Genomic DNA, 25,330 nt, shown 5'->3' on the forward strand with positions numbered 1-25,330 from the left:
AAAACTTCTGCATGGGTTAATGAGGTATAGCTTTACAGAGATGAGATGTGTGCAGAACAGTTAATTAAAAATCTTGGCTCAGTTGCATTATGAATACAAACTAAAACACATCTTTACTTTTTTTTGGGGGGGGGGATTTGTTTTTCCTTTTCATTTCGTGTGCTTCCAAGAAATTCATTTGATGTGTCATGGCAATTTTTTTAATGTTATAAAATATAAATTACCGGGTTAACATGACAAACTCAGACGTATCAGTCAATTATAGATGAATCAATATTTAGTTTTGGTGAGTCAACATCATGATCGCTGATAGTGACACATACACTCTTTTTTAGAGAATCATATCTTTGAATCTTATTGAAAAGAAAACTAAAAAGCATGACTGCATAAATATCACCTTTGCTTTAAAAGTGCTAATTACATTTTTCTATCATACAAAATAACTTAATACAGTCACAATTGTACAGTCGAAAAAAGAGCATCACTTCGGCCTGAGGTTAACGTTGTATTAAACGTCAAATCGAAACAGCGTATCGATTTCAACTGAACCAGAAAGATAACCTTCAATCTATCGCTTCTCTTTTGAGTTATTATGAAATTCAATTGTCATAAAATGAAAAGAAGTCTTATCACGTTATGCCCACACGATCCTACACACTATAACGCCCGCGATCCGTTTGCGAAAATACAAAGTGCAAAAAGCGGAGAAATTTGTAACCGTCCACGGCCACGTAGATAATGCGAAGTGTCTTCTTTTCCCGCGTTCGGTGAAGATCTTAGCCATTCGAAACCATTGCCATAAATTTCCCCAGTCTATGTCACAGCTAACAGGAGCGCGATGACGTTTTCCGAAACAACGGCATACATGGTTGCTTTTGGAAGGGCCCTCGACGATATCTGTACGAATATATAGGTACCCTGCTAGCCTGCTCAACACTTCTTCTATGTATTCTGTACATGTTAGCCGTCAATTGGAATTCAGTCACGTGACTTTATCCGCCATTCATCACCGCACACACATACACTAGTCTTTTATACTGCGTGTCTTTTACGTATGCGCCGGCTGTGGTGAAACGAGCTACGAGATCGAAAATCAACCTGCAAACCCTCCGAATTTCGCTGATATATTTTGTTTCCGGAAGAGTGCCGCCTGGGAAATATGTGAGTCGTTTTCTCTATATTCTAAAGATTCAGATTTCGTAAGATTTTGGTGTGAATCGAAGTAGGTGAGCTGCACCGAGTGATTTTTCATATGAAATTCGATTGTAATTTTTTGTCAATATTGTGGAATCCAAAATGGTGGATTTAGTGCCGTGTGCGGAGTGCGTGGTCGGAGAGCCAGCTCTCTCGGTTTCCATGCTCTCTCGTTCACAGCTGTCTGGGAAATTACAGGCTTTATCTCTATGCAACCTACAAATTGAAATTCTCGCCCTTCATGGCAGCTTAGAATTTCTTCTAACGAATATCGTCAAGCTTTTCACTTTGGGAGAACATAACTATCTTTTTTTTTTCTCTGAGTTTGTGCGGTTCAGTCGAGCTGTTAAGGTCTCGAAGACCGCTGTTGCGTGTGAATTCACATTTATCTTCCATTCGTGTTCCTTGTGAAAATTCATGTTTGTATGTTGTAGTTCAACGAAAAATTATTAATCATATTCACAGGATTACTATCGAATAGTCAAAAGTATTTTTCTACTTCATCCTAGAGATGAAATTGCACAGTTTTGTGGGAATTACCAACCAAATAACACCGGGCATAAACGAATATCGGAAATCCCCGCGCCTCTTGAAAATCCTTCTCAATAAAACTCATTTTTTGTTTAGTTCTAGGGTTTTATTACGGATTCCATCCATATGGACACTGAAAGTATAGTGTTCAAATGATTATAGTAAAATTTTGATGTCATAGGTGGTAAAATGGTGTGATTTTCGAACTTGATTTGTATGTTGGTCAAAAGTGCGCTCTTTGCAAAACGAAATCGAAGCAGACGATGGCTATAGCCAGCAGTGTGTTGCTTGCGTGTGATGAAAGTGAACGTCCATGAATCGGTGGTTATTTTTGGCTTGTATTATAGATCTTGTTTTTGTTTTGTTTCATCATGTTTGTTTTCTGTTTCAATAATTAAGATAGTATTTTTGTTTTCATCTTGAGATATTCAAACTGCTTGAAATATGTTTTGATTATTGTTTGTTAAATCTGTTTTTGTGTTTAATTTATTGAATGACAGTCGTGCGCAAAGTTCAGCTGACTATGAGACAAAACGCTGATTTGTTTTTAAATACAATGCCTTGTCCATGTTTTCAAGACTGATATGAATTTTATTGTAGTTATTTACTAGTTTAAACATTTGTTTAAAAATTAAACAAAGTTTGATTTTTATATAAATCTTGAAGAAATTAAGCATGTAATTTAAACTGTTAAACAGCTATTTAATTCTAATTTCTAAGAAATTATGCATGGACTGTTAAAAAATACTGTAAAGTGTAAAGCATTATCAGCATTGTATAAAAACTTTTTGAAGAGCGATATTACTGTACATTCGGTTCGACAATATACATTATTTTTAGACCATCAGGTTATAGATGGTGCATTTTTGTTTCAAAATCAAGGTGGTTTCAATTCTTTGTTTCACAGAATTTGATTTTAATAATTCCAGAGAAAACTATAGAGCTACATGTATATACTACACCTCAAATACAAAATTAAACAACATGACTGTGTAGAGGTTTTACACAACCTGACTTACTGTATGACTTTACGGTTATTTAAGAATTTAGTCCTATATCATGTATATAAAAAGGTTTCGCAATGTTCATTAAGCAATAAGAATTAGAAAGTGAATATTGCTTTTTCACATCTTGGTAAATAATGCCTTATCAGTTCCTAATTATAGCAAGGCAGGATGTTACTTTTTACTGTGTAAAATAGGCTAAATAAATATGTTTTGTAATAATGGAAGAAGGAAACATATACATGTACATGTAAATTGATAAAGAGTTACGGATTGAAAAAAAGAAGGTCTATATGGGGTGAAGAAAATGTAGTGTATAAGGGGAAATGACGAAGAAGAATTAGAAAGAAGAAAAGGGAAATAGGAATAAGAAGTGGAATAAAAAAAAGAAAATGAAAAAAGACTATAGGAAGAAAACAAGAAAAGAAAAAAACCCGACGGAAAAAAAGAAATAGAGCAAAAGAAGTATAAAGAAGAGATTACGAAAAAAGTTGAAAGAAAAAAAGGCTCTATAAAAGGATATAGAGGATATAAGAAGTATACGAAGGAGGCGAGAGGAAGAGAAAAACCCTAGAAACTAGAAGAAAAGGAAAAACAAGATGGTTCATAAAAGGATGATGACAAAGAGAATTTGCATTTCTAAATATCATGATATTTTCTTTCTGTGACAAGACTGCAAAATTCATTTCGTGTTATCAAAACGCAATGAAAGAATACAAGTACAGGAAAAAAAAATTCAGATTTTTCAATGTAAATATAGAGAGGATAATGTTCAAAGAATGTTATACGAAGAAATAACTCTTCTTCTTTATATTTTATGGAACATTTCTTTTTTGTTTTACGCGAAAAAAGCATACATATTTCATGCATAAAGTGAAGCATATATACATGTACGTCTATATGACTTTGCACCATGACTACTATCACAATAACATCAAAGATGGTTTTTTTCTTCTTCATAAATAAATCAGTCTCTTTCAAAATATCAGTTTTAATTGGGCACACTTTGACACTGCATGTTCTGAGCTTATCTTTATTTATAAAGACTCAAACCAAACAAAAACAAAATGTACAATTTTCAAGTCAAACTCAATCAAAAATTAATATAACAACGGTTTTACATGTACAATGTACATGTAAGTATTGATTATTGGTGCCCCCAAAGAAAACACTAAGATCAGTGATTTCTTACATTTTTTTACAATATACTTTCTCTTTCCTCTTTTCTGTTTTATATATTTTTTTAACTTGGTGTCTTTTCATCCTTTTCGTAACTTTCTCCTCTAAGTTTTTCTATTTTGAACCCTGAGCTCCTTTTTAGTACCGCGATTTATTTCTTTCGTGTGTTTATTTGAATTCAGCTGTGTATTATTTTTTCATATCGTTACATGTATGGTGTCGATGAATAAAAAAATAAAATAAAACAAGAAAAAAAAGCTTTCTTAGAGATTTTTACGCAATATTGTTTTTGCTGAAATTAATGTTTTTAATCGAATTTATGGGACTTTTCAAAATGAGCATTTCCAATCGCCAACGCAAATTGCTAGAAAATGCACGTACACCACTTTCATTCGTAATCAAAATTTGTCCATGCACCTATATACATGAATGAATCATTATTGGGGAAAATGATGCTAAACCTTTTTTTAAGGGGGGGGGGGCTATTCCTTGAAAGTAATTGCATGTACCGGCACTTCGTGCAATCTTCTATTAAAGTGTATTTAGAGAAAAACATTACTGAACCCTAAAGTTTTTTCCGCCGGTATATCATTCATTCCATTATAAGTGTTTACTTCACGTGAATGTAAAAAGTAATGTTGCAATTTCTGAGCAATGATGGTGTATTTGATCTTTTTTTTTCTTATGGAATATTATGTAATACTTGGTGAATAAAGAATGAAATTATAACATTTGGGGCCTTGATGTACTCCTTGCAACTTACAACCCGTGTTTGTAATTACCTTAATCTACATGTATTTCCATTTTGAAAGATTTCCAAGTGCCGATCCGGAGTGAACATGGTAAATGCACGCTCAGTCATGTCAGTATAAACATGAAGTTTGGACATACTTTTTTTGGGCATTGTACATGTATGTCTTTCCAGGTTATTTTCATCAATGAAAATGCCGAGAAAAGTTAAAATAATTCAACATTCAGACTTGGAATGAAATATAACAATTTTTTGATGTTAATTGATTGAAATAAAATTAATCTCAATTATACGGCCGAACGACAGAACAGATAAGCAAGTGCATGTAGGCTTAAAGACAGTCGGCGTCACGAAAGAACGTTATTTTTAGGATAATTTGTTTTCTTTTAATATTGAAAAGTACATGTACATCGTACATGAATTATTGTAGGCTATCTCCAATGATGCTTAAAATATTATTTCGAAATTTGAAGTCCTGTACAACTAAATAACCCAGTAAATTAGAAAGGGCATACTATTTTAAAAGAATAATCGTAAAAATTGCCCGACGATTTAGTTGCAGTGTAACACTTTCACCGTCTATTTTTTTAATTGATGGTTTGATGCTTAATGTAATATTGATTTCATATTATTATTAGTCAATGTTAGTAGTAGTAGTAGTAGTAGTATAGTAGTAGTATACACATTCCCTGTATATATTTTTTTTCTAAAATTGATGGTAAGGTGCTTAATGTATATTAATTTCATTGTCGTTATCATGGACATAAATATTTTTACTGTTATTGATATTTTTATTATTATTGTCATTATTATTATCATTATCATTCATATTTTTCCTGTTCTCTTTTTCTTCTTTTTTTTCTTCTTCACCTCCTCCTCGTCCTTCCCCTCCTCCCCCACTACCATCACGATCGTACGTCAGTATTAATTAAAGAACGTTTAGATTATTAGATCATGAATGTACAGTATAATGTTCATCATTCCGAGTGCGAATCACGAATGAGTTTTCATGTAAATGTGAGACAGTCATTTAATATTTGATGGGAGTTAAATGTTGAAACTCACTCAATCTCTCTATTAATTCATTTCCTGGACAGGATAGTGGAATAACATTTTTAAAGGTAGAGTCCAGTAACTGTCCATGTAGTAAATGGTATTGATAAGATTCTCTCCTAAATTGATTTTAACTGAAACTAACTTGTGTATATTTGTTTAATTCGCGATATGAATAAAATGTTCGTTGCATGTATAGATTTGTACATGTATGTTCTGTAGGACAATAATCATGGCGCATAATTTAGGGGATATTCCTCATGCATGTAGCACAACAGAGTGCGCACAATATTATTTAGAAATAGATTTAGATTTATTCATTTTCCGTTCACAAAGCACAACAAAATCAAACAATACATAGTCAAATTTAAAGTACAACATCAATCGGAATAAGATATAAACAATGAGAACTAATGCAAACTAAAGTAACTTTGACTATAATAACTTATGATAATATTAAAATTTAAACTCCCCATTTTTTTTTTGAAAAGCTTAATCTGAAGGTCATGTAGACTACATGTATAACACGTATAAAAAATGAAATGTTAATGTACATGTAGGTCTATCTTACCAACTCAGTAATTTTGCCCCCCCCCCCCATCATTTCGAGTAATTATTGCATATGATTATTGTAACAGAGGAGGCCAAGAGATGCACCTTTTCAGGTTTTAGTCTTCCACGATACTCTTCAACACTTACTGCAGTCTGACATTCAAAATTGACGGTACGCCAGCATACTCATCTTCACTTGAATTACACACAAAAAATCTTTGACGTAATTTACAGTGAGTAATTAACACGAATCGCGTCAGTAATGTTGCCCTTGTGTAACAATTTGGCACAAAGTACATGTACATTCCCCATGTGTGCGTGTACATCATCACAACATGACTCTTTAATCGACTCTATTGCGCTTAAATAATTATGAAAATTGGTCACTGAATTCAACCAAGTACTCGAAGCAGGGAGGCGGTCTGGGTGCCTCCCCCATCAGGGTTCCCCCCCCCCCATGCAGGAAAATTGAATAAAAAAGACTGAGCGAGAGGGGGAAGGTGAAGGCAATTGAGAAAGCGAATTAAGGGGGAAAAGGAACAAAGAGAGTTTTCTTTAAAATAACTCAGTAAACTAGACGTCTTCTAGTTCTAAACTTCATTATGAATTGAATTTCGCGTCTGCGCTTCGCGCGGCTAGGGGATAAACTTACATTGTAATTTCCTTTCTCCATTGTTTCCTATATTTTTGCAAAAATAATATTGTAATCGTACACAACTGTAATGTGCATTTACCATGTTTAACATGTAACTTGAGTCAGATAAAATGAATGCCTCTTCTCTTACAATCAAGGATAAAAGATCTATTTTCCATACACCAACATGTTCCTCCTTTGCGCGCTCAAATTTATTTAATTAAGCGTCTGTATTGCAGAAAACTAAATTGATTATGAATCACCGTGCTGTCTTTTTTTTACTTCAAACTTGATGATGATAAAAGTGAATAGTATAATTGCACACCACGAATTGTCATAAACATCAGATATACCCTCAGACCATGGACCTATATAGGTCCATGGTCACCTCAGACAATCACTCAAAACATGTCTTAGAAGAGAGGAAAATTATGATAGAGTAAGAAGTATTGAAAGAAGAAAGTAGAAAAAGAAGTGAGAAGAAAGAAGAAAGCATGTTTATTCTGTAACTTGATTAAAATAAACAATTACAATGTTTTTAATTCACTTTAAATCTATGAAAATAACATTTAAGAACATTTAATTTCGTGAATCAGTTCATACCGCATCAACTTACGAAGGTAGAAATAAAAGTTGTCTGCGTGTAAATAAATCTTACCACTCCCCATCCACGAGCATTATTTACAACGTTAGCTTTGATCATGATGAGTATTTTCACTTAAGAACAAAACATCAAAATATAGATTTACACCTATATTTTTTAGCACTTCATTCTCAAGTTGACCGCAAGGTCATGCGTTATTTTATAAACGAAAAAGCTTTATGGAACTTGGAACTTTTGGCCTTGGTAATTTGATACATGTAGATATTGAAATTAATGCAGTTGATGAGTATTTTGAGTGCCAAAAATTAGCAGCGTAATATTTTGAGGGGGTCAGACATGGCGTTTGGGGCAAGACTTATGAAAAGCTTCGAGCGAAAATGTTTGACCATTTTTAATAGTCCAAAATCTATTTTTGGTGATAGATCATGACAATTTATTTAGAAAATAAAATCATACTTCACTACTGTTTCAAAATGATTTTCGCTGAAGAACTAAGAGATCAATAATGATACAAGCATGTAGAATCCAGAATCCGATGACATAGCGTTTATAGAAACAGCGCCAGCATAATTGTACGACAGCTACAATAATCACTTTGGGCGTCATATAAGTTTTATGTGACTTTGGAGACATTGGTGTACATGTACTTCGAACACCTTGTCGGAGAGGGGGGGGGGGGGGGGGTGGTGGGGGTCTGACAACTAAAAAAAGGGAATCAAATTTCTATCAGTGGGGTCTATCACCCTACCCACCCCTTACGTCTGTAGAATATACAGTGTTTGGAAATGTGTTAAATGTTATTTTTACAATTTTAACGGGTACGAATGAAAAGGTAACCATGCACTAATATATTAATTTCGGATGAAAATTAGTTTACATGTACATGTACATGTGCAGTTCCCGATACAGATGTACATGTATACTGTATCGTGAAGTTTATTTAAAGTATTGTGCATGCACATTACCTATTATTACCAATCGTGCATTTTGTGATTTCTAACGTTTCTAAACATCAATAAATTGATTTTGATATAAACAGAGAGCTTAGCTGGAAGAAGTTCGACCCCTTAAACATGATTATCTGAAAATGTATACCTGTAAAGCTGATGAGCTGGTGTAGCGGCGGATCTGAAGGCAGATACGGTTAGGAACACTATAATCTGCCGGCGGATCGTGTTCCAACTCCGGTGGATTCAGAATCAATTTCTCTTCGGCTGATATCGTTCTTTAATACTCATTTCCCTCAAAATTATATAGGACCTATCATTTTTATTTATCTATTTTTAATAGGAAAATAAATAATCAACCCGGCAGAAATGGTTCCGAGTAAGAACGATATCTGCCGTTAAGAACGATACCTGCCGGCGGATATCGTATCAATATACATTCATTCTTTCAGTTTGCGTAGCTGTTATCATGGTTATGTCTTTTTTTTATTTGTTTTAGCTGCATACATTGTTGAAATTTTATTTTTGCATGATTTCGGATTATGTCTCTGTTCTGATACAATTTGTCTGCTATGTTTATTTCAGTGTAATTTGATTTATGTATTCACAGCTGCAATTATCATTTTGTTTTATTTTCTCGATTATGTATGCATGAATTTTATTTGAATGAATAATAAAGATTACTACAAAACAAAAAGTATCCGCCGGTGGAACCAGCTCTGCCGCTACACCGGCCGGGAATTTCATTTTCTTCCTTTTTCAAGGAAAGTCAAATTGGGATGGAGGTTGCAAAAACAGCTGGTTTAAACTTCTGCAACATTTTTAGAATTATGTCTGTGATAATAGATGAAGATGGAAAGTGGAAGGGGCAAGAGTATACATGGGGAGGGGTATTGCTTGATCCTTTCGTATAGTATAGGCATACTTTGCTACATTGCTGCACCATGGTCGTGATGGTTGGATAAAGTTTGACCCCCACTGTATACATGATGCACATTACCAATGACCATTATAGTTTTATGCCAAAATTTGATATTTTAAACGAATGCACTTTAAATTTCAAGGATTTTAAATTAATCGAGATCGGGATAGGAACCAGCCGAATCTTGTATTTATTTTTTAATATTTAGGAAAAAGGATTAATTTTCAAATCCACCCAAGATTAAATTGTAATCTTTTAGCTTTATTTTGAATCCACAAGATTTAGAATCTAAATCTTATATTCGACTGGTCCCTATTTACAGCCGATGTGGATTATTTTTAATCCCTGAAATTTATAGATAATACATTTCTACTCTATTTACGACCATATAGCATAATATGCCTCAAATATATGTATATACTCTATGAAAAATTAATGTATACAGACATGCAGAGATAAATATACCAAGGATGATTTTAATCTTTGTTAACATCGTTTTCAGACACAAGCGGGATGATTCACCTTTTTTTAAGTTTCAGGTTCGCTTCGCTCGTTTCCGATTTGGAAATCAAAGAATTTCCTTCCAATTCGGAGACAGTTTAAAAACGATCATGTTTATTTTATCAATACTGGTGGGTGTTTCATAAAGCTGTTCGTAAGATAAGAACGACTTTAAGAACGACTGGTGATCCTTTCTTTTGGAAAATGTTATACACCATAGGCGATGGTTTAGCGCGTAAGAAAGGATCACCAGTCGCTCTTAAAGTCGCTCTTAACTTACGAACGGCTTTATGAAACGGCCCCCTGGTACTTGACTTGTATATGCCACAACCTTACCATTATTGTGACAGTTTTACCCTCAAAAAGAAAACATGATACCTATATCGGATAACTGTAATTGCTTGTACATTCAACCCCGAAACTAATAATATTTATGAATAAAATAATATCATTAACAAATAAATGAAATAAATTGTCATGATGAATTGAATTGAATATACAAGTAAACGAAGATAAAGAAAAGAAAACAGACAAAACATCCCCCGATAAGAAGAAAATTAAAACAAATCATCATTCCATTATGATTACATGCAAGAAGACTGAAAAGTTGATTTCATTCCTTTTTGCATATTATTATGCATGTATGTATGAATTGTTGCCGTTATTGAATATGATCAAGATTTTGTTTGGGTAAACGTGTAAAAAAACTACATGCGTTATTTGACATCATGATGTACATAATACATCGTATTTTTATTTGTTACCGCTTTACAAAAATGGTTGTCTGCATGTAGTATTATTATGTGGAATTTATGTTAACACAGAGCGATTAATAATCATCATCCTAAATATAATGTACCCGTCCTCAATTTTTTATCAGATTGTGGAGTTCAAATTAGATCTAGAAAGAAACCAAATTGCTTATTCAAATCTATAAAAGAAACTCTAGATCATAATTTACTCGGAGGGGTGAATAATTTTCAATTTCATTAGTTGTCGAGTGAAACCAAAAGTGAAATTTGTGTGAAACATTTTAAAGTCACTCCAAAGTTAATTATCATTGATGTGACTATGCTAAGCAGAGTGAGAAGCGTTTTATTCTTTCTCCATGGCGAATATACTCTTTCTCCCCCTTTCTCTTTAGAAATGAATGAATTCAGACAAAAAAAAAATCAGATAGGGATAAATGTCTAATAGCGTCCAATTGAGCTATAATATGAAGTAATTCCCTTGCCGGGAGATGAAGAATAAAACGATAATATTCTTTTTTTCTAAACGATAGGGTGAAATGGAATTTCCTCTTGTTTTGATAACAGCGGAATAATCCATCAGAATGATGTATATTCGCTTGAATGATCAGTAATGTGATTTATCCCGCGTGTGATTCCATAAATAATGTTGCATCGTTTATCTTCCTATATACAAGACATTCTACAATAACAATATGTATACTCAGAACCCGAAAGATTTTTTTTTCTAAAAAATCAAGTCGTTGATGACCAGATGACTGTATAAGTCATCTGTGGACGTCTGTGGTGTTGCCCTTCCTCTCAAAACCGAATCCTTTGTTCCAAGAAAGACGACGAAGTGAGATGGAGCGTGGATGGAGAAGCGAGGAGGATCTGTTTTCGGTTTTGCTGGAAGGTGCATGCGAGGCATCTCAAAATTGGGGAGGTGTTAGCGGAAAGGCATCCTTTTATCCTCCGGGGGAACCCGGCCATGCTCCGCCTCCGTCCCGCACCGCTCACGTATATCTCCGTGCACCGTGGCCGTTCGAAAAGTCACATCATCATGACCATGGACCCATTCGTACAGTGCATTTCCAAGTACATGTAGTGAATTAAACTGTAGAAGCGCGCGTTTACTTTTCTTAACGATGGAGAAAAGCGCGCGCTTTCGTGCAAGTGATTTCGAAATGGCAGGGCTCATTTTGCTCGATGAATTACATGTAATTCTTGGGGATAATGATAACATGAAGTATTTTTTAAAATTTTTATTTGAATCTAGATCTACATATTGCACCATCGGGATCACTGATATTGATAATCATTTTATCTACATGTATGTTACCCAAGAACTGTAGACAACTAATTATTTCGATGGCGTTGCAACATTATGCGTGAAAAAGATTTTTTTCCTCTTTTTTATTTCCGATTTTGCTCTGACAATCATTTGGATCAGTGATCACCATTTTGAATCACTGATTAACTGTCAAAATAATATTAATTAAGCCTACAATGTAAACATTGCAGATTAACCCCCCCCCCCCCCACAATCACGCTAAAAACTGAAATGTCAAATCAGCAATTAAAAGGTTGGAGTATTAATGACAACCTTTTCTAAATGTTATAAAAACCTTGTATAAAGCTGAATCCAAAAATTCAAATATTAGATTGGACCATTTAAATTGGTAAATGCATTTTGGAAAAGGTTGTCACCCATCCAACCTTTCAATCGCTCTTTTAACATTTCATTTTTTAGTGTGCTCGGTCAAGCATTTCTCATGTTGTACATGAAGTATATTTTTTATTACTTTTAAAGGGGTTCTTCAGGCCGAAAATAATTCTTTGAATAGATAAAGAAAAGTCAGACAAAGAGATCACTGAAAATTTGATCAAAATCGGACAAGGAATAACAATGTTATGACAAATGATTTGCATTATTTTGGTGAAATAGTTCTCTGCACGTCTTCATGAATATTCAATTAGCAAACTGATGATGTCATATCCCCAATTATTATTTTGTATTAACACAAAATTATGTGTATTCAATTTTTCTCCACCAAGAATTGAAACTAATGGCTTGACAACTAATTTAATGCTGTTGATATTCATTGCTGCAACGTCTTCCATTATAAGGGATACACGCTTTATGAAAATACGAATTATTATTTCAGAAAATATACATGTAACAAAGAAAGTGGGGGTGTGACATCATCAGCCTATATAACGAATATTCATGACGACGTGCATATAGAAATGTTTTTACTATTGCTAAACTTTAATTCAATAACTTCAGTGTGTGTTATCAAATTTTGATGAACATTTCAGCATTTTGCTCTGTGAATTTACTCTATTTATGTAGATATAATTATTTTCAGCCCGGAGTATCCCTTTAATAAAATGCTTGAGCTATAACTGCATCGAGGATATGTAAAGGATGCACCGTATAGACAATAAGTTGGCACATGAGATTTCACATCACGAAGACAATGTAGAGTAAGCAAGCGGAAATAAGACGAGACATTTTGATATCTTACATGTACAAAGTAAACGAAACACGGACAGTAACTAAAAACCAATAAGGCTGTTTTGTCTTTAAAAAAAAAAACGAGTTTAGTTCTGTTGTGAAGTTTAATATTTTCGCTCGTAATCCTAATACAGTTAAATCTACGTACATATAACGTCTAGATCTATGTCTATGGAATTATTTTTTTATTTTTGTGTGTGGAATAACACACGCATTATCGGTCTATTCAAATTTATAGTAGGGGCCGAATTTCCTAAAAATAAGAACGTTTTTATCCAATATAAAACATGATAATGCACATCACTTTACACATTTTTTTTACGTGAGAATACATTCTTGTACATGTTGTGTGAGAATCGGAGAATAGTTGTTTGACATGAGTCTGTCCTCGCTTTCGTGGTTTATGCGGCAGTGTTTTGACACACACGTATACTATAAGTTTCATAGAAAATGAAATGTTATATAGCGGGATATCATTACCATGTTTCATTTTGGACACTTTATTTCCTCATTTCTATCAACACCGTATTCTTATAATGCATATTTCTTTTAGAATTTTGATATATCGGCGATATATCAAAATTCTATTATATCGCAGTCGGGGAGAGTTATAATTTATATTAAATGATCGTTGTTACTTGGAAACCATAATTGATTCACCTTTGTGACCTTGTTCGTGTTGTTCTCCTCAAAATTTTGATATGGAATGTCATTTTGTTTTATGTGTGTACATTTCTGGGATCAAACTAAGGAATATGAGAAAACGAGGAAAATTATTTGTAATAGTGCGGAGCATGCGCTGTAATTTCGTGAGACATTAATTTGGTTACTCTATATATTTTGGACGAGATGATGACATTTTGAAGAGGGGGAGGGGGGAATCACCCCTGGTGCGGAAGAAACGCAAATTTTCCGACCATCACCGCTCCTCCTTTTTTTTACTTGAACAAGAATAGCACCTCCAAAAGGGAGAAAACAAAGGATGACCCCGCCCCCTATAAAAGGGATAAATGGTTTGATTTTTGTTTTCTATAGTGTTGTTTTGTTCTCCCATGCATGCAAAATTTATACACAAAATACATCGTACATTGTTCTTGATTTGAAAGAACTTGTTTATAAGGCTAAATGCAATATACATGTACGTATAATTCTTGGATTTTCATTCCAAACCACAATTATTGTCTTGATTAATTACGTCAATACAAAATAAGGGGGATGAAATGAATCGCGATCAATTCGATCTTGTACACTGTAAAAACTGTGATCAGTGTTAAAACTGACACCAGTTGATGTTAATAGAGGACCACACAGTGTGGTGTTAAAGTTACACCCTAGAGATTGAACATGACACCAAAGATTGTAAATGTAACAACCAAAGGTGTTAAACTAACACTGTCAATTTAACACCGGTGTAAAATAACCGGTGTGGTCCTCTATGTACACCGGTTAACACCACAATTTTTTGCTGTGTAGACCTAACATAAGCGCTAGAAATATAGGAACATGCAGTGGTGCTCTAAAAATAAAGGCGCGTTTTTTCTAAACGATACAGAAACTCCACGCAAAAGGTCATCAGAATTGTGTCAATGAATCATGATCCCAATACTCTCTCACTCGACCTCATTTCAAAATCTCTCTAGCAATCGTTAAAACAGTACATAATTATGGAACTTCGTGTATGCAGGAGTATATAGGCCGTACTTATAGGTAAATACGTGTAAGCAGCCGGGCACGCCCCCTCCTCGATTCTATCGAATTTGCTCCGGCGACTATTGCTCCGCTGCAAATTACACACAATAATGGAATGACCAACTTCAACCCTATGGATTTATCCTAAACATATAACATAAAACCCTATTGCAACCCTAATCGTACATCTTAGACGAAATAAAGCCTTTGGTAATTGTCGCCGGACCAAATGTCGTGTCACCCCCCCCCCCAAAAAAAAAGTAGAAATACCCCGTACCCCCGTTTTCTAAAATAGTTTTTATTTTTCAATTGATGACCCTTTTCATGTTTGTTTGCTTGTCATCTTTTTGGAGACAAGAAAACACTTTTAAAAAAAACCCTGAGAAATCAACCGTAATTTTAATAGTAAAACCCCTTTTTCTGTGGGAGGATAATACCTTGACAGCTGCAAAAGAATTCTGCGCCCCCGTCCGTTGATCTAAGCCAAAATCTGGCGTCAACATAAACTCGACTTGTGTTCATTATTCTTTCAGGGATTCTCGCATATTGGGAGAGTGAGAAGAAAAAAAGATATTGCTATAATATATAAATAAAATTTGTATTAAAATTGAAGGGTGACTTTCCAAAAAAAATGAAGTACAGTATAAGTACAGTATCTTAGATGTTGTGCGGTAGCTTATCGAAATGAATATACCCTTAGTTTGTCCAAAAAATAGATAATAGTAATTGTGCATGTACGCTATTATCTGATATTTATTCAAATTTGAAGTCACATTGTTTTTAGAGTGAATACATGTAAATCGTTTAAATGCTAACGTGGGTAGCCCTTCTAAGGTTTCTGGGGCCCTTTTCATAAAGAATTGTTATCATAATTATACGCAATTTCTATAGCAAGTTTATGATCAGCCAATCAAATTGAACAATTTCAGTAGTTTTAAACCGTCCCTGCAATTTGTTTATATTATATAACAAGTTTTATGAAGCGGGTATCAATAGGAAGATAATGTTTGTCGAGCCAACTGTTTTGACAGTGTAAAAAAAATCGATATACTGCTATTATCGACCCTGCTCTGTGATAGGTCTATCATTGGTTCTTTTTGAGCGGAAATGATGATAATCCGGTGAATAGCGAATACTCTAAGGTTTTGCATGCATTCTTATGAAATAAAGGGCAATTGACTTGGTTTGCCCATAGACCAAGGTCTACATGCGCATTGGGGGTAAGCATGCAAGAAGGTTTTTTTTTTACCCCCATGGTTTGAGCTCCGATCCCTTGATTTTAGCATGATTATAGCACTCCATGATATTTAATGTATGTACATTTATCGCTTTTCAGGAGGATTTGCTAACACTGAATTCATGGTAGTCAAATTTACAATATATATTGGGGTTATTCTGACGCGGGGGGGGGGGGGGGGTAGCGATTTACACAAATTCTCGGCTGACACTAATGAAAAAAAATTACTACACCCCCCATAAAAAATGGCAAAATAAACATACATTGACAAGTAAAAACAAAGTAAGATATTTTGATATTTAAAAAAATAATTGGGTGCGGCTTCTTCCCATTCCGCTATGAGATAAACATTGTTAAATAGTTTGCGTTTTTTAGTTTTAGTTTTAGATGTATTTCATTTGTATTTCGGAGTCATCTCCATGCTTAATTCAATGTGGTGCTGTCCACTTCGGATTAGGGGAAGCCCCGTGCTCATGTTATCACGTGACTCGTTGCCGTGCGATGTTATAAGGGTAATCCCCCATTTCCTCCTTGATAGTAATTCCCGGTTCCCAATACCCCATTTTGTATTTGAGTTATTGGCTAGTAACATTGTGGTTCGTAATAGGTCCATGGGTAATGTAAGCGTTTAAGCGATGAACTAAGAGAACATAAGTCTTTATGATTTTGACCTCTTATACAGTTAAGCACGCACCTTACAAGATCGAGGCTTCCTTCGTTAAATGTTTTTCAAACATTATTGCATGTTCGTTTTTCATCATAACACTGAACCCAACCTGAATCGTTATTTAATATGTGCGATTCATCGCAAATCCTATTTGCTTTCCGCCTCTTGCCAATTAGGTTTTGCCATTCATTAAGGACATTATAATTTCTGAAAGAAAAAAGAAATGGCAGTCTTGGAAAAAGGGTCTATTTTTTCTTCCTTTTTGATAATCATATTTTGATTGTTCCAATTTTCTTTAAGTTTTTCAATTTTTTGTATCATTTTATTTATATCTTTTTCTTTCTTGTAGTTTATTACGTCACCCTTCTTTCTGCCCCATTCATGCCATTTGTTATTAAATAGCTATCCACTTTTTATTCCTCTTCTGTATTCCTTTCTTTCTCGTCCATGCATTTTTTTTTTAAAGATTCGTGGGGGGGGGAGGTAAACAGTACATAGTAAGTTTTAAAACGAGAATGCTTATACAATACATCGAAGCTCTATAATCCAAATGAGTAATACAAAAAGAGGTTTGCGTTCCTATATGAGCAGGTGCAGACTTTGTGAGATCGACATAATAAACACCTTGAGGGAGAAGAAAAATCGATAGCATTTAAATCATGCATCGGTTGGGAGGGCATGCATGCGCTCGCTTTTCTTTCAATCTTTTTTTGTTTATTTATTAATTCATTTATATTTTTGGTCTTGTTTAGGTTTTTACTGGGATGGGTTATGGTACCGACATGAGGACCAGGTAATTTGGTGTGATGAGACAGTCCCCTCGTCTTATCCGCTTCAGGCATGCCGCTTTTAAAATACCGTGTATAATTCCGTTTTGATATAAGTGGACATGAATATGACTTTCGAAAAGCCCCAGGCAGGCGCTCCGCGTGACCTTGTACAGTTTGGTATTCAGAAAAAAAAAGAGTTATGAGAAGAGTGTGCCCTTGTTAACTAAGACGGCTCGATTAAAATCTTGTCAATATTACCATGCATTTAATTTAATAACTTTTCAGTTTTCACCCCCCCCCCAAAAAAAAAAAAATATATGCACTTTCTTCATATTATATCTGTTTGTTCAAACCATTTTCTTGTATCTATTTGTTCTACTGCTATGTTGGTTTTGTACGTGCAACCCGCTCCGATTGGATACGCTGGGCGTTCATAAATTATTTTACAGTAAGATTTACGCCATTTATAAAAAAGAGGTGATTCATGATATACAGTGCGTCCCAGAAAAAACGAAACCGAGATTTAGCGATGATTTATCATAACTTAATCACAAAGAAAATAGACAAATGACCTACCAATGTAAAGCTTAGAATCTCCTCTTTCATCTGATATTACTTAGATTATTCCTCATTCACGCATGAGTGAGCAAAAACAATTTGAAGGAAAGATACCAAAAACTCATTTGGCGGGGGGTATATGAATTTTAAAAAGAAAATCACATGTCTTAAAAGTTCAATATCTGCTCTTTAATTTGATACCTCAATTACAGAAAATGGTCAAGAAATAACGAAGTTCTGGTTATTTGAAATAAGGCTTGAATTTCCATAATTTCATTAAATAAACTGTTTTCACCGGTTTCCCAAAGAAGCTATCGCATGGTTAACAAAAGACTAAATGCATGGCTGATCGTAAACAAAACGGAGTGTCGAGTGAGTTTGAACGCTAGCCTGTAAAACCTCTTCATTTTATGAAATTATTGAAATTCAAGCCTTATTTCAAATAACCAGAACTTTGTTATTTCTTGACCATTTTCTGTAATTGAGGTATCAAATTAAAGAGCAGATATTGAACTTTTTTAAAATGTGGTTTTCCTTTTGAAAGCTAGATACAACCCGCCAAATGACTTTTTGGTATCCCCTCTTCAAATTGTTTTTGCTCACTCATGCGTGAAGGAGAAATAATCTAATATCAGATAATAATAATTAATATCAGATGAAAGAGGAGATTCTAAGCTTTACATTGGTCGGTCATTTGTCTATTTTCTTTGTGATTAAGTTATGATAAATCATCGCTAAATCTCGGTTTCGTTTTTTCTGGGACGCACTGTATATATATATATATAATGTACTGCCTTGAAAAAAGGTTGTGCACTATCATGACCTCAGAATATTATTATTTGAGTGGGCATGCAGCTACGATATTGTTTGTATTCAATATTATGATCGTGGAATAACCAAACCAAATGACAAGGTAATGTTACAGTGTAAACACGAACTACATACGAGAAATATTAATACTTCTAGGTATATATTATATATGTATACTTCAATTTTCGGTCTCGAATAAATTAAATGAATTCAACTGTCAAAGGAAAACTATTATGAATGAGTATACACTCAGAAAATGATATGGTCACGTTTGGATTACCAATGTGAGATGTACATACAAATGTACACGCCAATCGAATGTAAATTAATGATAAATGTACCTAATAATGTATTGATTATCCAAGAAAATTCAACTTGTTTTTGGCTCACGTTCTTCGCTGGTTGTAAATGTGCCTTTTGAAAAATTTGCACGTATGAACACACACACTCGACATACACCATGAAACGGTTGTGTAAATACAAGGAATGTGAATTACAGTATGCAAAATTATATAGCTCCGAGATGGTGTATACATAATCCATTTTAGTATCCCAATACAAAAATTCATTTAAAATGAATGTGCATTTTGGGACTTTTTTTCAATAAATTCTAGACTGAAATCGATGGGATACACTCTCAGTATAACCCAAACCGAAACCCGATAAATTGAATTAGTTTTGCTTTTCTTACGGCACCCACTGAATTATTACTCTCAAAAGTGCAAAAGTGCATTTTAACATAAATGAAGTATAAGAGAGATGGGGGAATAAAAAGACATATCACCGTTGTCATCGCCACTGCACTATTTTCAAGATTTTCTTAAATAAAAAAAAATCCATATAAAAAAATACATTACATACAAACATTTGCCCTTGGGCAGATGAGTCGTCTCTACTTAATTACGGAGCCATCAATGGACCAACTTATTTCATTTTTGTATCGCCTGTATAGCAGAGTGAGACTATAGGCGCCGCTTTTCCGACGGCGGCGGTGTCGTCAACATTGAAATCTTAACATAGGTTAAGTTTTTGAAATGTCATCATAACTTGGGAAGTACATGTATATGAACCCAGTTCATGAGACCTGGACACAAGGGTAATCAAGTATTACTGAACATCCTGCCCGAAATCTAATTCATGAAACTTTGACTTAAGGGTAATGAAGTATCACTGAACATCCTACCTGAGTTTTAAGTCACATGACCAAAGTCAAAGGTCATTTTAGGTCAACGAACTTTGGCCATGTTGGGGTATTTGTTAAATTGCCATTATAACTTTAAAAGTTTATGGATCTATAGTTCATGAAAGCTGGACATATTATCAAGTATCACCGAACATCCTGTGCGAGTTTCAGGCCACATGACCAAGGTCAAAGGTCAGTTAGGGTCAATGAACTTTGCCCATGTTGGGGGAATTTTTTGAATTGCCATCATAACTTAGAAATTTTATGGATCTAGTTTATCATGTTTATGAAAGTTAGAGATAAGAGCTTTCAGGTATCACCGAACATCCTGTGTAAGTTTCAGGTCACATGAACAAGGTGAAAGGTCATTTACGGTAAACGACCTTTAGCCATGTTGGGGGCATTTGCTGAATTGCCATCATAACTTTGAATGTTTATAGATCTAGTTCATGAAACTTGGACATAAGAGTACTCAAGTATCATTGAACATCCTGCATGAGATTTAGGTCACATGACCAAGGTCAAAGTTCATTTAGTGTCAACGAATGTTATATTTTATTGTCATATGAATTGTGTGGTTTTTTTTTAATAACTATTTAATACCTTTTTTTCAAAGTCAGCACTGCTGCTATATTGAATCGCGTAACGCAGGCGGGACTGCCAGAGGCGCTTCACTGTCTTGTTTAAATAAAAAGATGTACTCTTTGCATGTACTTCGATCGATGTTTTGGATGGGGGTGGAGGCAAACTAAAAAATAAAATCGGCACGTTCCACTCGCCAAGTTTTATACAGACATTTGCGAGGAAAGCGCGCCGAAAATTAACATTTTTTTATGCTTATTAGTATTTTTTGCCATATTTAGTTTTATAGTGTTTTCAGATGATTTTCAAAACATATTATCTGAAATGAATAGTATCAAATTTCACCACGATCCACTTCAGTGTATGCCATCTGGAAGGAGTTGTGAGAATAACCTTAGCTGACGAACCAGTGCGATACTCGAAGGTTTTTCAGTAGGCCTACTTGATACGATGGACTTTGTTCGCTACACCGATATCCAATTTTATTATTTTAATATACATAATTATAAGTGTATTCTTCCCTTTGTTTTGATTTATTTGCAGAGCCATCATGCATCGCAAAACGCGATTGAAGATAACGGATCTAAATAAGCACCTAACATGTACGCTGTGCAAAGGATATATCGTGGATGCGACAAGCATCATGGAATGTTTACATTCATGTGAGTAAAATCGGGTACATAACCGAACTGTTAATTAAAGGGATGCGCCGGGTTAAAGATATTTATATCTCAATAAATAGTGTAAAATTTACAGAGCAAAATGCTAAAAATTTCATAAAAATCGGATAACAAACAACGAAGTTACATGTGTTGACTTTTATATATTTGCATTATTCCGGTGATACAGTTATAGGCATATCTTCATGAATATTCATTAGGTGGGCTGATAATCTCAGATCCCCACTTGTTCTTTTGTATTTTATTATTTGAAATTAAGTTTATTCAATTTTTTTCTACCAAGAACTAAAACAATTTGATTGACAACTGATTAAGTGCATTAGTTATTTCTTGCTGCAAGTGCAACGTATTTCATCATAATGGAGACACATCATTTACACATTTATAAAAAAAAAAGTGAAACAATTATGATTTCATGTAATAACATAAGAAAAAGGAAAGTGGGGATGTGACATCATCAGCCCTCCTAATGCATATTCATGAAATGAAGACATGCCTAGAACTGTTTGCAAATCTTTAAAGTTCAATAACTTCGTTATTTTTCATCCGATTTTGATGAAATTTGCAGCATTTTGCTCTGTTAATTTTACTCTATTTATTGAGATATGGAAATATCTTCAGCCCGGAGCATCCCTTTAAGCCTCTATTCATTACACTGGTTTAGGTATCAGTATTATCTGATTGCTATTTTATCATGATTGTGTCAAAGGCCGCGGAACAGTTTGGATGGGCAGGGGAGGGGTTGACCATGAAAACAAAATTATACATGATTAATGGAAAATGCCTGTCATGCCTGTCCCTCCTCTACCACCCTTCCCTATCTTTGACTCTTGCTCTCAACTCCCTCCCCCTCTCTCATGTTCTGCCTTGTCATACCCTCATATATTCCTTTCTGTTTTGATTTAGTTTGTCGGAGTTGCATTGTTCGTTATCTTCACACCAGTAAGCAATGTCCGGTATGTGACACACAAGTCCACAAGACCAGACCACTACTCAACATCAGGTATTAACGCGATTATTTGTTAAAATATTTTTAACGTATTTTTATAGAATTTTTCAACATAGGATTTTAAATGATAAAATATGGTTTGAAAACATAGCAGGGCCTACAGGTGATGATTTTTATTTATTTTTTTCCTCTATGATAAAACCCAAATAGTGTTTTTAGAGTAATAATTTCGTATCACCTAGAAAAGCCTGCAGATCGTTGCAATAGGTATTAGATGCAGGAAAAGTTCCAAGTGTTCATGAAAGATTTGAAGTGTCGATGCTAATTCAGTACTGTCACGACGAGGCCCCCAAAGATGTTTGATAAAGATGTATGCTAAATGCAAATATTATCTGCACCATATCACTACATTATTAGAAAAACTGTCATACATTCGATTTCTATCTGTGTATCGGTCATCAGAGGTTCTAGAACGCTTTTTTAAAATGACTTTCTTTTCAATTTCTGATACCCACAGATCTGACAAAACGTTGCAGAATCTTGTCTATAAATTGGTACCCAGCATGTTCAAAGGTAAGTAAACGTAAATGTATACATATGTATCGACATAGAGACCAAGCAAGCATTTTTTAAAATACTCGACTTTACTACACTGGCAACAGGAGGAAACGATAAAAATGCGTGAGGCTTTTTTTGTTGTTGTTTTTTTTTGCACTGGATGATGTTCTAACTTCTTGCTACGTCGCTGATATTGAGAAAATCCATTGGACTTTGCGCCAACGTTGTTGCTTTTCGTAAAAAACTTAAAACGTCAATGTCTACGACGTCCGCACCACGCCCTTGCTAAGTTCATGTTGCGTTGGCGGCATTCTCACTAAGTTTATTATGCGCACACAGAAGAGGTCTGTATAGCGTCCAAACAGTTTCTGCTACGTTCAAGCTACGTCTGAGCAAATGGCAACTCGTAGTACCTTCGTATATTTTGACGTAGAGACAAACTGGATATGCGTTATGTCCGCGCAGTTTTTTGGTACGTCGATGGAGCTGTTAATATATCCTAAGAAGCTCCTTAATGTGTCATGGGTATACTGTTCACTATGCCTTTACCACGTCAATAACAATCTCGTTGTGCTCACATTCTTCGACGCAGCGAGAACCCCATGGTCATAGTGTTGATGTAATGCGGATATAAACTTATTAGACTTCATACCTGTGCTAATAGTGGATGTCGCATTAGAAGATTGACTAAAGCATAGGAAATATAGTATGAACAAATTAGTTTATCTGGAAAAGTTGAAGTAAAGTGCCGTGCACGAATGAAAAGGATGAGCGAGGTTTTGTAAAGGAACTCCGAATAACGAATTTGTTTCGGAGATAACCTTTTCCACGACTACATGATTTTGAGAAACGAAGCTCAACTTGGTTCATAGCTCACTCGAACGTAGAGTATGAGTATCTCTTACATGAAAGGGGTTATGCTGTCAATATCTGATATTAATTTATTAAGTATAAACATTCATTCCAGAAAAAACAAAATAATACCGATTTACATTTTTTCTTACTGCAGGAGAAATGAAAAGGAGGAGAGAGTTTTACAAGTCACACCCAGAAGCCAGTAAGTTTAATCATATTTATCAAACCTTTCTGGGAGAGTTTTCCGCTTCCGATTGATTTATTAAACAAACTTAATTCCGAACTTTGAGAAAAATTTTACTATAAATCTTTAGTAAAAGCTTGGAGGATTTATCTAATGGAGACTAAAAGTAATCGCCAAGAAATGTCTTCGAGGCGCCCCCTTGGAAAATTAATCCATAGTTACATTTCCCCGGTATTTCTTTTCATTGTATGACATTATCAAAGAAATCGGCTTATACTCGCATAAATTATAGTTCGAAATTGTTGTTATGAATGTTAAAGCGATGACACATTTTAAGGTTGAATATTGAATTTTTGCCGCTTTGAACTGCAATGACCACTAAACAAAATAGAAAGTATCACATAAATTCCTAAACAAAATTGTGGTATATTCTTATTATAGGTACTAGTCTCGCACAGAATGTTTCAAGGGAAGAACTTGGAGAAATGGACGAACAGGAGCTCATTATTTACACCGACGATGAACATCTCAGTCTCTCCCTCGAGTACTATCAACAGAACATTCACATACCAAAACCTAAACCAGCCGCTGCCTTACCGCGTTCAGTCGGTAATGGGGACAATGTGTCAACCAGCAGTAGCAGCGGTAGCAGCAGCAGCAGCAGCAGTAGTGATACAAGCAGTGAGAGCGGTGGAAGTAATCCCGACGTTGCCAGTGGTACTACCGCGGTTGCCGGTGGGAGCGCAACGGGAAGCAGTAAAGGAAATACCTCAGCGGCGGCACCAACGGCGGCACCAACGGCAGGAGACACACAAGCGGTTGTGAGCGCTGCGGTTACCGCAGCACTGAAGGTTGCGGCGAGCGGTGCGAAGTCAAGTGCTAAGGCGACGGAGGAGAAACGGGGAGGTCAGACAGATGCAGCTGAACGATCGGCGCAGGAAAGATTAAAAGGAAAGCCGAATGGAACGTCGACGTTAAAGAGTACCAGCGGTCCAATAAACGGCAAGACGAGAGCAAATGGTGATGCAAACGGGTTGTCAGACGAGGTAAGGCAAATATCATTTAAAACATCCAACTTTACAACATAATGAAATAAGATCCTAAAGAAAATGCGGTAGATGTTCATCGATGACGAAGGGTTAACCTCGGAATGTGTACTGCTGAGTTCTTGTGGCGGTTGAGGAGGAGATGACGAAAGAATAAACAGAAGAAGTGAATACATGAGAGCAGGAGGGTTGGGTTAAGGAAGTGGTTCGACATGGAAAGGACGAGCGATTGCTTTGAGTCTGAGGAAAAATCATATAACCCCCTTCGTGGATACAATAGGGGTTTACATATTTAGATGTGTATAGGTCGATATTGGAAATGCGAAGTACAAATTTATAAAGATTAAACTGAGAATATGATTTCGAATATGTTTTCTCCGGAATGAAGAACAAGGGTGGACTTCAGTAAGGTAAAAATGTGCTATCAGGAGTTGTAGATGT

General features: G+C 35.0%; 1 protein-coding gene across 1 annotated transcript in view; it reads left to right on the forward strand.

Moving 5' to 3' along the window:
* Positions 1-628: 628 nt before the first annotated feature.
* The window catches only part of LOC129275147 (polycomb complex protein BMI-1-B-like), a 31,053-nt gene continuing 6,351 nt past the window's right edge, over positions 629-25,330 (forward strand). The window contains exons 1-6 of the mRNA XM_064108427.1: positions 629-1,161; positions 21,161-21,279; positions 22,204-22,300; positions 22,764-22,819; positions 23,814-23,861; positions 24,285-24,889. Of these exons, the coding sequence (XP_063964497.1) occupies positions 21,168-21,279; positions 22,204-22,300; positions 22,764-22,819; positions 23,814-23,861; positions 24,285-24,889 (918 nt within the window). The 5' untranslated portion in view covers positions 629-1,161; positions 21,161-21,167. The remainder of the gene's footprint in view (positions 1,162-21,160; positions 21,280-22,203; positions 22,301-22,763; positions 22,820-23,813; positions 23,862-24,284; positions 24,890-25,330) is intronic.

The sequence above is a fragment of the Lytechinus pictus genome, chromosome 13 (assembly GCF_037042905.1).
Source record: "Lytechinus pictus isolate F3 Inbred chromosome 13, Lp3.0, whole genome shotgun sequence".
In the NCBI taxonomy this organism is placed as follows: Eukaryota; Metazoa; Echinodermata; class Echinoidea; order Temnopleuroida; family Toxopneustidae; genus Lytechinus; species Lytechinus pictus.